Here is a 12625-nt window from a genome sequence, read left to right as displayed (position 1 = left end):
TCCCAAGATCTGAACGTAGTTTCATTATTTTTAAAAAATCGTTTTGCAAAGGACTTGAGGTCACTGAAATGCGTTGTACTCTTTGGAAACACACAGCCTGATGAGGTGAATGTAGAAGCTTATCAACCTTGCACCTCCTGATGTAAGCTACTATGTTCAGCCGGTCCTGCTTTGCAGGATTATTGATGCAAAAAAGTTTACGAACTAAACAAGCGTGGGGTCAGAATATACCATGAATAAATGAGGGGAAAAAGTGAATTTAAAAAACAAGTCAACAATAAATTATTAAAACAAAATTAAAGAAACTATTTAGAGAAAAAAGTTTGAGTTTATTTTCCACTAGTTTAATGATCAGAAATTCCACATTAAAATATAAATCATGCTTTATTATTTCTATGTGGAATTTTACACAGTAAAATTGAGAGGTTGTTTTAAGGACGAGACACAGGACAGAGTGAGATGGAGGCAGGTAATCCACAGATGAAGATGATGTGAGTAGAACAGTCAGAAGAGAATGTCTGATCATAACTATTTCATTCAGTTTTTAGCTCTAAATACAAAAGACCCAGAGTCAGTGTCACGACCTGCACATCCTCTTCATGGCGCTGTGTGGGTTCTTGTTCTGTTTTTAAGGTTGGTGGAGCTGGAGAGGCTGTTTACGGAAGCGGGGGGCCCGCCCATCAGCGGGATGACTTTCAGCTGCTTTGTCCTTTTCACTATTTAAGTGGTGTCCTGGCTGGAAGTCACCGCTGGATCACAACATCTACTCTAGTGTGTGATGTGCGCTTGTACGTTTCAGCTTCAGTTATCAATCGTGCTTACTTTGTTATCTTCGTCCTCAGTTTTGGGTCCCGCTCTGCTCGCCGCCTCACCCAGCAGCTTCCTGCCTCTCCAGCCTCTCCAGTCTGCCTCAGACTGACCGGACTCCGATCCTGGACTGCAATCCCGAACCTCGTCTCGGACCACCTCCATTCTGTGAACCATCTGACCTGCCGCCGGACTCGCCTACTTCTGGATTCATAAACTATTCAACACTTCCAGATCCAGCTCCTCATGCTGTCTGGTCTGGGCCTCTGTATACTGACCGTAACAATCAGAGGAGACTTTTGCTGTTCTGGTGCAGTTAGAGGATTCAATGAGAGAAAAGCAGAGGACAGATTGTGGGGAAGGATTGAAATCCTAGTAGATGGGAAACCCATCCATCTATTCATTCATTCATTCATCCATTTACCCATCTATCCATCCATTCCCTGCTGCATATCCAGGGTTGGGTCATGGGCAGAGGGAAATTAATCTAAAATTATTGCCGGTGCTATTAGCCAAACCTTCATCCCTCTCTGACTTTGTGCATTTTAAAATAGCGAAGTCAAACCCTAAACAAATAGAAACCTTTTCAATATTTTGCTGTAGGCTACCTGTAGGCCTATGGAGTAGGCAGGAATTAAAAACACCTGACAATATATTAATCTATTTCTTTTTATTAAAACACTGATAAACATCCAGAACACAAGTTTCAAAGAACAGAACATGAGGACATGATCAAAACCTCAAAGTGGAATTACCACTCATAAAAACACAAAACCTGAAAGATTTTCCTGAGAGGCCTAAAGTATTTGTCCTCCTCGGGATAGGTCTATTGTGAGTCTCTTTTCTGCTGGCTGGGGACACTGTGTGCTTTGGTACCTGTGGTTGTGAAGTCTTTAATACTTTTGCTCTGCCTGAGTAGTAAACTGTGCAGAGTCAATGATGGGAGACTTGACGACTCTTAACTCTATTCATTTAAATGTCATCTCTTCTTCTGCCTGACGAGCTTCAACTGCATGCTGCCCTGTGTAAGAACTGAGATTTTCAACATGTTTTACATACATCGTCATGATCTCATGGGCCGTTGGGAGTGTGGTTTTCCTGTTCTGAAAGAAAGTCAGGCAAGTTCTTCATTTCAGTCAAGACATCTGGTGTCAGTGCAAGATTTTTCAGGAAGTTTACAGAGCACGGCTATGATAGCAGACCTTTTAATTTACCCATCTCTCAGTGGCGGTAGGGCTGCGGTCAGCTGAGGCTCCAGGTACAAGAGCAGAGGACCACATGGTTTCATGCTAGAGTCAGGAGTTCACGCAAGAACAAGCCAACTAAACAACAAAAATAAAAGCTAACAACGGCCGTGAGGGCTGGGAACGTGAGCTGGGGTTAGACCGTCGTGAGACAGGTTAGTTTTACCCTACTGATGATGTGTTGTTGCAATAGTAATGCAACAACACACTGAGTTCAATTGCTTTTTCAGTTTTTGTGCAATTCTGGAGTCGTTTGACTTTCCTGGAAGTAAGTACAAAATTGTTCATTCTTGTGATGTGAATCCCAGTTACATCATGTTTTTTGTTATGTATTACGCTAGTAGAATAATAAAAAAAAAGATTGTTGTGGCAAAAAGCGACCCAGATTTTAATTTGAAATATTTTTCATATTGAAACATGTTGTGTCTACTTTCCTTCCACCACCCGACAGCTTAGAGTTAATTGCTGAGAACATCCGTCAAACTCAACTGCTCCAAATGTCTCTACTACTTTAGTGCTGGTGTTAGACCAAATATCTTCCTCCTGATATTTTGAAAGAATATAATTTGCAGTCTGTCTTACTTTTGTTATTCTTAATAATATCAAATAATCTCCAAAAATCTGTCTGATTTCTGCTGACAGATGACGTCATGTAAAACTCACTGGGTTGTATCAAGGAGCTTTAACGAACACGAGGACCTGTTGTATTGGTGCATACCTAATATTTAATGTTTGTTGAATCTCATCTTTTTGGATGGCTGGAAATACACATCCTCTCAATAAAAAAATAAATAAATAGAACACATGGAATTTGTCAAAGACAATCAAAATTTTCTGACTTGCAAGAAACAGTCAACCACTCATGTGTTCGTCAGGTAATGATGAAGCAGTTTCAGACCAGAGGAGGGTTAACTGAACTGAAGCATTTTAATTTCATAGAATAACCTTAAACTTTACCACCATTGTGCACACTTATTTTCGAAGTATTATCTGATACATAATATTTCAGCAATGATATATCACTTTGCAGCTTGCACTCATGTATTGGCCTTCCTATATGTTTTCCCTTAAAGGGGCTGTATCATGCTTTTTTAGCTAGTCCAAACCCTAGAAATGGCATTAACGTGGTGATAGTTTATTTTTGGCACTAAGGAAAAGTAATTTTGTGTGAAATAAAAGATTTTCTGTGGCTAATTCTGAAACCCGGAAGAGAAAACGCTCTGTTTCCATGAAAATCCCGCCTCTCCCCCTGTGGACTTTGACTGACAGCTACTTCAACCAATCAGCGCTTCAAAACAAATACGCTAGCTAGCTTTAGCTCTTTAGCTCTAGCTTCTCTACACGCAACGACACGCAAAAACGTCTTTTCCTGTTAGAAACTCACCAAGCGCAGACCCTTCAGACCCTTCAGACTCTTGCTCTTGCTTGATTGTTGCTTTCAGACGATGGTTAAAGTTTATCCTTGAAATCGGAGATACAAAAAGCAGCAACGCTGATTGTCGAGGGCCTGCGGGAGGGGGCTCAGGGGAGCCATCTTCTCCGTGTGACGTCAACGTGGAAAACAGAGCGTTTTCACGGGTGCGGGAGGGGCTGCCTCTCTGAGCAGCACAACAACGGGAAAGCTTAAACACACAGGCATGATGGAAAAAAACGCTTTGGGGGTGTTTTTGGTGAGAACATAACTATATAACAAGGTTAAAACATAGAAAAGTGAATTTTGCATGATACAGCCCCTTTAATCTATCTTCCATGCTTTATAAAAGTCAGAAGCAGAATCCACATTTACCACCATGAAGCTCCTTCAAATACATTCTTTGAAAGTCTCTCATGTCTCATTGACATATTTTAAGGTTACAACAAAAGAAAGACAAGCTCAAGCTGCAGCTTTGCAATGATCGGGGTCGATGTGTGTGGGTTAGTTTGGTTGATAAGCTGGAGGCTCAGCAGAACCCAGATCCAATGGGTTTTTAAAGTTGGGCTCCACCTGCAAGACAACAGTGCACTGTCAGTGGGATTTAACTCGCATTAAAAAGATTTACATTGCAAACACACTTAATTAATCTACCTGAGGGTATGGCTGAGCGGGAGCAACAGATGCTGCTTGGAAATGGGGCGAGCCTGAGAGGTGACCGGACCTTCTGCAGCTTGAATGACGACTTGCGGCTGCAGGAAGATGAAAATCACAGACGGTCACTGAGGCCCCGTTTACATGAAAAAAACTTTCAAGTGAAAATGTATCGTCGGCAACTTTTTGAGAACAATGTCCGTTTCTACTGAAACGTCAGAAACAGTTTCCATCATCGACACAGAGACAGAGTTGGAGCATTTATAAAAAGTTCCACCTCTTTAGCTCTTGTCAGTTACGTTTTCAGAGGCTCCTAGCACAGTTTTCACATAAATACTTCATTCATCTGAAGCACAGGTAACTACCGTATTGGCCCGAATATAAGACGCTTTTTTCCAGAAATTGCATCCTAAAAAGTGGGGTCGTGTTATAACCGCGGACTTATGGTAGATGGTCAATACGCATCCACACCGCTAGATGGAGCCAAAGTATCACTGACCAGAGAGCGAGTGGAGCGATGAAATGAGATCAAATGATCTTATGAAAAATGGCGGATCATCTGGAACAAAGGGGCTCGAACGCTGGACAACTGAGCAAACAACAGAGGCGAAGTTATGATACCAACTTTAAACTGATGGTGATCAACGCAGCAGAGTCATCAAACTACTGCCAAGCCGCCAGGAGATCTGGTGTAGCAGAGCGCCTTGTTCTTATTGGAGAGCACAGAAAAAACGCCTACAGATGCTAACGCTATGAGAAAAGCTTTCCGTGGTCCCAAGAGAGACGCTTCAGAGAGACTGATAGAAGGGTGAGTGAATACGTCTCTGAGAAACGGAAAGACGGAATGTCCACCACCAGAGCCTGATTCAGCTGAAGGCACTGGAAAGTTATTTACATCATTTATGCAGTTCTGACCCCTTGATGCTTCTTAATTGTTGCTTATTGTTTCTTATTTTGAGAAGAGAATATATTTTTTATTCAATACTGTAGTAGATTTTTTCATTTTATATCTCGTAAATGTTATCTCAGTTGTGAGTTTTTGAGTTTATAATAATTGTATAATAAAAAGTTGTTTTGTGAGTGACCTTACTGTCTTCAGCATTTTTTTTTTTTTTTTTCACAAAATGATCTTTGAATAATCGGAGTCGTCTTATATTCGGGCCAATACGGTAATCTGGTGAAACAACATCAACACAGGTCAACAGTGAGGAGCTGACTCACCTCTGTGCAGCAGAAGCAGGTTGCATGACAGGCGTATGCTGACAAGATGATTGCAACAATGAGCTCCAGAAACTGGAACACAGCCACCACAGCCGAATAGCCATAGTAATCCTGAAGACAGTATTAGTTAGAATCTACACACAGGAAATTAGACCTACATGGATACAACTCATCCTGAAAAGCTAAAGGAGAGAACAGTCACAAGTCAGTACATTGATCTTTGCACACTTTGGAGAGAAAAAGAAGCCTAACAGAAGATTGATTACATACAGTGTCAACGCAGTTATTCATACCTGTCAGGCATACCTCATGCCACCCTTATTGGGGGGGGGGGGGGGGGGGGGGGGGGGGGGGGGCTTTCACATCTGCACTGAGTACTTAAAAACTGTATTTATCAGCAGATGAAAGAAAACTGAAGCAACAAAAAAACAAACAAAAAAGTCTGTAGTATTATCGCAGGATCTCCTTTAATAGTTGAGATAGGTTTAATTCGTCGGCTGTACACTACAGTGATGTTTTAAAATTTATTATGAATAAAACTTCATAAAAATCATCAAATGTATTTTCTTGTCAAACAAATTTCTGTATTATGAGCAGGAGCGCCTTTGATACTTGGACAGAGTTTCATTTTTCTGTTGTGGAGTGAAGTTAAAATTCAAAAAGATTTTGGAAATTGCATCTTTTGGCAGTGATTGCGTTAGTAAGACTGGCAGGACGGACGCCTTTGATGGTTTCAGACAAGTTTCATTGATTCCAGTGATGTTATTTGAACTTCACTATACACAAAATCCATTCAAACTGTGAAAAAATGTTTTTGTTTATGACAGAGGTTTTTCTATTATGACAGCAGAGAAGTGAAGGTTGTAGTGATTATGGTGACAATCCAGTGAATTACAATGATAGTATTACTTTTTTGTGGTATTTCACTTCACTGTTGCTGTGTCATGTAATTTGCAGACCACAGCACCACAGCACGACCAGCTGCTCATAGAAATCAATGTTGTTTATGGTGCATGACAAGCGGATACTTTCAATAAAAATGAGCCTGTAGCATATAGTCCCCCTCACAATTATGGGAAGGGGGCACCCTTTGTGTTTTGTTGACATTTTATTAAAGAGTTATTGAGACGTAATCAAAGGTAATCAAAACTATGGCAGACAAAAACCGTATCACTTGAGAGGTATGGTTTGATATATTTTGGACATCACCCCCAAATGGAGGTTATAGAATGACTCGGTGCCACAAAAGCTATGCTGTGGAGATGTTTCAAATAACCATGAGAATTCTTACAGGACGGTAGGGGTGGTACCAGAGTTCGACATCCAGCGCGTAGAGGATGACAAACTACAGCAACAACTGCTGCTATAATGTTGAGCACGAGAGAAGCGTTGATCTGATGAAAAAAGAGAGTCGAGACATGAGACGGGAAAATTTGACAAAATCTAATGAAATCTTTCAAATGTCTGCCAAACACAAGGATCTGTCTTGTGATGAGCGGCAATGCCAGTGTTTCAAAGGGACTGTATCATATTTTTAGCTAGTCCAAACCCTATTATTGGCATTAACATGGTAATAGTTTATTTTTGGCGCTAAGGAAAAGTCATTTTGTGTAGATTTATGGGGGCTAATTCTGAAACCCGGAAGAGAAAACGCTCTGTTTCACTGAAAATCCCGCCTCTCCCCCTGTGGACTTTGACTGACAGCGTACTTCAACCAATCAGTGCTTCAAAACAAATACATCATGCATCAGCTTCTCTAAGGGTTAGCTTCACATTGAATCCATACAATTCATCCCATACATGTGTTGTCTCACACTAAGCAGTAAGTTTGATTGGTTGGCTTGCATCCACATGCTTCTCAGCAGATTAAATGGTTAAAGCTTTTGGGATCAACGTAAATGCCTGTCCTTTGGAAATTAACACATTATATATATTCCCTAGCTTCTGACTATGACTTTCAGCTAATTTTAATTATTGTTGGAGGAATGTCCCACAAAGGCCAATCCAATATACTTAACCCACATTCAAAATTGACAAAAGTTAAACTAAATTGATGACTACTATTCCACATTTTTTGCAATTCAATCCAAAAATGTATCAATAATCCAACTTCAAAATGGAATCAATAATAAACCTTCAAAAGGTTTAATTTCAATGAAAGTATCTGTGTCACTCACCAGGCAACGACTCAAATGCTTCTCAGCAGCCACCGTCACAGATCCAGAGGCGATGTACTGCAACATTTATCGAATGAAACATAGTCAGATTAAGAATAATCAAGTACAACAAAACCATGAGTGTTTCTTCAGTATAAAGTGGATTTTGTCAGTAGCGGTGATCATCATCATCATCAGCAGCCACTCATAGTCGAGTGACTGTCCTTCTTGAGCATTATGGGTCTTCAGGTGAGCATAGAGGTTGATTCTGGATGAGATTAATGTAATCCAGTGTGAGCAGGAGAAGGTACTGGTGGTGGGTTTGGGTTGGGCCTGTTTGGTTTCTCTCGCCATCCTGTCCTGTGCAGCATCACAGAGGTCATCACTGTACAGTGCAACACCCTCACAGACAAGGCTTTTCTAGGTTACCTTTTCTGTTGATATGTCTTCCCAGGATTTACGGTCTATGTAACATTTCCTCGTGTTTGTCTTGATGTCATCCTTAAACTTCTTCTTGTGGCCCCACGGGCCCATTTCCCTTTGACAAACTGTGAATAAAGGACTTGTTTCGGGAGGTGAGAGTCAGGTACTTGAACCACATGGCCATTCTATCTGAGCTGGTTTTGGACAATGGAGGCAGTGATGGTGGAAGTGGCAGCCTCGTCCAGGACGCTGGTGTTGGTGCACTAATCTGCCATTTAGATCTTCCATCTAAATTAACTAAAACACCGAAAATGGCAAAAAAATAAAGTAAGAGAAAATGAGTTCAGATCCTATTTACAGTAAAAAAGACTTAGTTCCAAGCCAAAATAAAAAGGTGGGTCTTAAGCCTATTCTGAAAAACACCAATAAATCAATTAAACTTTATTTATGATTCTCTTGTTATATTAAAAAAACAACACAAGTGCTTCACATTATTAAAAACAAAAATCAGTATGTGATGAAAAAAAATAGCTACACCTTCACCACAATTTCTCACACACACACACACACACACACACAAACACATATATATATAATATATAATATATTATATAATATTATATATATATATATATATTCCCGGTATACTCTTTAATCCCTTGGTATTTCTCCAGCTTTTTCGTTCCTTCTTTCTGATGTTCTGTCACCGGTGATTGCTACATCCAGCTAAAGTCTATTCTCAGTGGCAGGGTAGTAAGACCACAGCAGACCTACCCAGGGCTGAGATGAGCAATACTGGAAGAGTATCTGGGAGAAAGATGTGTCACACAACACCAATGCCGATGGCTGGCAGGCTTGCAGGCAGAGCACAGCAACCTCCAGAACAAGACCCAGTAGTAATTACAACAGCAGATGTACGGCAAGAGTGGCCAAAATGAGAGCTGGACAGCTCCAGGGCCCGACAAGATTCACACCTACTGGCTTAAGAAGCTAACTGCACTCCATGAACACCTTGCAGCACAAATGAACCAGCTGCTAATATCAGGGACCCACCCACAGTGGCTAACCCAAGGTCTAACCCTCATCATGAAGGACACCCAGAAGGGAACAATACAATCAAACTGCCGTCCTATCAGGCATAGTGACCAAGATAAGTACACATGGATCAGTACATGAGTAAAGCACAAAAAGGGATTGGCAATGACACCAGGGGGGCCAAACACCAGCTACTGGTTGACAGGGCAATCGCCCAAGACTGCAAGGCCCGCAGCACAAACTGTGCACTGCCTGGATTGATTACAAGAAAGCCTATGACTCAATGCCACACACGTGGATACTGGAGTGCTTCAAACTGTACAACATCAACAGGACTCTAAGGAGCTTCATTCAGAACTCAATGGGGCTGTGGAAGACAAGTCTAGAGGCCAACTCAAAGCCAGTGGCACAGGTGAGCATCAAATGCGGCATATACCAAGTAGATGCCCTTCCCCTGCTGTTCTGCATAGGCCTGAACCCCCTCAGCCAGATCATTACCAAGAGCGGCTTTGGATACCGGTTCAAGAGCGGAACAACTGTCAGCCACCTCTACATGGATGACATCAAACTGTATGCCAAGAATGAGCGTGACATCGACTCCCTGATTCACCTCACCAGGATATACAGCAATGTGCGATGTCATTCGGACTAGATAAGTGTGGACGAATGGTATCTAGAAGAGGGAAGGTGATCACAACTGAAGGAGTTGAATTGCCTGAAGGGAATAACAGATGTGCAGGACAGCTACAAGTACCTGGGGATCCCACAGGTAAATGGTAACCATGAGGAGGCAGCTCGAAAGTCAGCCACAGCCAAATACCTACAGAGAGTAAGACAGGTCCTGAAGAGTCAGCTGAATGGCAAAAATAAGATCCAGGCCATAAACACCTACCCTACCAGTAATCAGATACCCTGTGGCATAATATCCTGGCCACTGGAAGAAATGCAAGCCACTGATATCAAGACAAGAAAGCTCCTTACAATGCACGGAGGGTTCCACCCTAGGTCCAGCATACTGAGGTTATACACCAAGAGAAAGGAGGGAGGCCGAGGACTAGTGAGTGTCAGAGCCACTATCCAGGAGGAAACCAAGAGCCTCCATGAGTATACCAAGAAGATGGCTCCCAGTGATGATCTGTTAAGTGAATGCCTCGACATCAAAAGCCCAGTAAGGAGGAGCCAGAGGAGCTATCATGGACAGACAAAGCCCTGCATGGCATATACCACCGACAAATTGAAGAAGTGGCTGACATTGAGAAAACATACTAGTGGCTGGAAAAGGGTGGAAAGGGCAGCATCCGTCCCTCACTCGTGAACAAGACCCCAAGATACTTAAACTCCTCCACTTGGGCCAGAGTCTCTCCACTGACCTGGAGGGAGCAAGTCACCTTCTTCCGGTCGAGGACCATGGCCTCGGATTTGGAGGTGCTGATCCCATCCCTGTTGCTTCACACTCGGCTGCGAACCGCCCCAGTGCATGCTGTAGGTCCGGGTTCGATGAAGCCAACAGGACAATATCATCTGCAAAAAGCAGAGATGAAACACTGTGGTTCCCGAACCGGACCCCCTCCAGCCCCTGGCTGCACCTAGAAATTCTGTCCATAAAGATTTAAAAACAGAACCGTGACGAAGGGCAGCCCTGCCGGAGTCCAACATGCACCGGGAACAGGTCCGACTTACTGCGGCAATGCGGACCAGACTCCTACTCCGGTCATACAAAGACTGGATGGCCCTTACAAGGGGCAACAGACTGCGTATTCCTGGAGCACCCCCCACAAGACACCACGAGGGACACGGTCGAATGCCTTCCCCAAGTCCACAAAACACATGTGGACTGGTTGGGCGAACTCCCACGAACCCTCGAGCACCCTATGGAGGGTATAGAGCTGGTCCACTGTTCCACGACCAGGACGAAAACCGCATTGTTCCTCCTGAATCCGAGGTTCAGCTATCGGTCGAATCCTCCTCTCCAGTACCCTGGAATAGACTTTCCCAGGGAGGCTGAGGAGTGTGATCCCCTTATAGTTGGAGCACACCCTCCGGTCCCCCTTTTTAAACAGGGGGACCACCCCAGTCTGCCAACCCAGAGGCACCGTCCCCGACTGCCACATGATGTTGCAGAGACGTGTCAACCAAGACAGTCCCTGCACATCCAGAGACTTAAGATACTCAGAGCGAATCTCGTCCACCCCCGGTGCCTTGCCACCGAGGAGCTTACCAACCACCTCTGTGACTTCAGCTTGGGTGATGGACGAGTCCACCTCTGAGACCTCAGCCTCTGCTTCCTCCACGGAAGACGTGGCGACGGGATTTAGGAGGTCCTCGAAGTATTCCTTCCACCGTCCAACAACATCCCCAGTTGAGGTCAGCAGCTCCCAACCGCCACTGTAAACAGTGTTGGGGAGACCTGCTGTCCCCTCCTGAGGTGCCGGACGGTTTGCCTGAATTTCTTCGAGATTGGCAGGCGGATCGGTGCAGTGGCTGCAGTGATGCGGCCGTTGTGTCGGTCCATTGTGGTGAAGAAGGAGCTGAGCCGAAAGGCGAAGCTCTCAATTTACCGGTCAATCTACGTTCCCACCCTCACCTATGGTCATGAGCTTTGGTAATGACTGAAAGGACAAGATTCCGGATACAAGCGGCTGAAATGAGCTTCCTCCGTAGGGGGCTGGGCGCTTAGAGAAGGGTGAGGAACTCAGTCACCAGGGAGGAACTCGGAGTAGAGCAGTAACCCCCAAGCTGGGAGGATGGCTCGAGCAGATACGAGGAACAACATCTGAGAGCTCTGTTCAAAAAGCGCAATCCTAGGAACAGCTAAGATCCTGCGCAGAACCCTCAAGCTCCCAGGCCTCTGGTAGAGGACTTGAAGGAGGTTGAAGGAGACAGACACAATACCGCCGGGTGGCGAGACACAGTTTTATATTCCCGGTATTTCCTGGAGGCATGCATCCAGCTTTGGGGTTACTGCCCCGAGTGCCCCGATAACATGTTAATAAATGTTGCAATGGTGAAAAGACGGAACTTGATTTTTAAATTTTTTTTTTTTGCAAATGTATAGAGACAAGATAAAGTTCAACAAACATGTAAGGAATTATATGTATGCAGAACTTTAAAACTTTATTAGAATTGAGTCCTGTTGAAGCTGACTCCAATGCAATGTAATTTTCAGCTGACAAAAAGTAAAGTTGGGTTAACTCAACATTGTAGGTAAACTGAACAGTAAATTAAGTTATTTCAGATTTGTAATTTCAGTTAAAAGGGATTAAATGATAGTGTTGACTTAACTATAGAATTGTATTGGAACTGATTTTTACTCAAGTTATGAAAACTTAAAATTTGAGTATTACTGAATTAGAATCAATTTCATTCAATTTGAAAATACCATTTGTTTTGAATAGGTCTGAAGTTACTTAAAATTATTTTCTTAAATTAAAACAACTCAAAATTCTAAGGCAGCCTGGACACTCACTTTTTTAAGTTGAAACAAAGAGTTATTTTTTACAGTGTACTGGCACCACTGTTGCCTTCACACCCCACATCTTCTCCAGCTACTCTTTTAGCCCTTGGTATTTCTCCAGCTTTTTCTGTTCCTTCTTTCTGATGTTCTGTCACCGGTGATTGCTACATCCATCACTCCTGCTCTCTTCTCATGTTCTCCTCCACCAGTACGTCAGAGT

At 43.1% G+C, this 12625-nt stretch overlaps 1 protein-coding gene across 2 annotated transcripts in view; it reads right to left on the bottom strand.

Annotated features, from left to right (window-relative positions):
• Nucleotides 1–12625, bottom strand: part of LOC115388443 (membrane-spanning 4-domains subfamily A member 15-like) — a 68222-nt gene that overhangs the window by 39521 nt on the left and 16076 nt on the right. The window contains exons 2-6 of one of the 2 annotated variants that reach the window (XR_003931478.1): nt 7515–7571; nt 6629–6731; nt 5338–5448; nt 4117–4214; nt 3670–4035 (exon numbers count right to left, since the gene is read on the bottom strand). Coding sequence is in view for 1 of the 2 variants with exons in the window: in XM_030091596.1 (XP_029947456.1) it covers nt 7515–7571 (57 nt within the window). In the remaining variant the exon portion in view is untranslated. Of the gene's footprint in view, nt 1–3669; nt 4036–4116; nt 4215–5337; nt 5449–6628; nt 6732–7514; nt 7572–12625 lie in introns of those variants that run through there. The other variant, XM_030091596.1, reaches the window with a different exon arrangement.

Source organism: Salarias fasciatus, chromosome 5 (genome assembly GCF_902148845.1).
Source record: "Salarias fasciatus chromosome 5, fSalaFa1.1, whole genome shotgun sequence".
Classification (NCBI taxonomy): domain Eukaryota; kingdom Metazoa; phylum Chordata; class Actinopteri; order Blenniiformes; family Blenniidae; genus Salarias; species Salarias fasciatus.
This window is presented reverse-complemented; position numbering and strand designations above follow the sequence as displayed.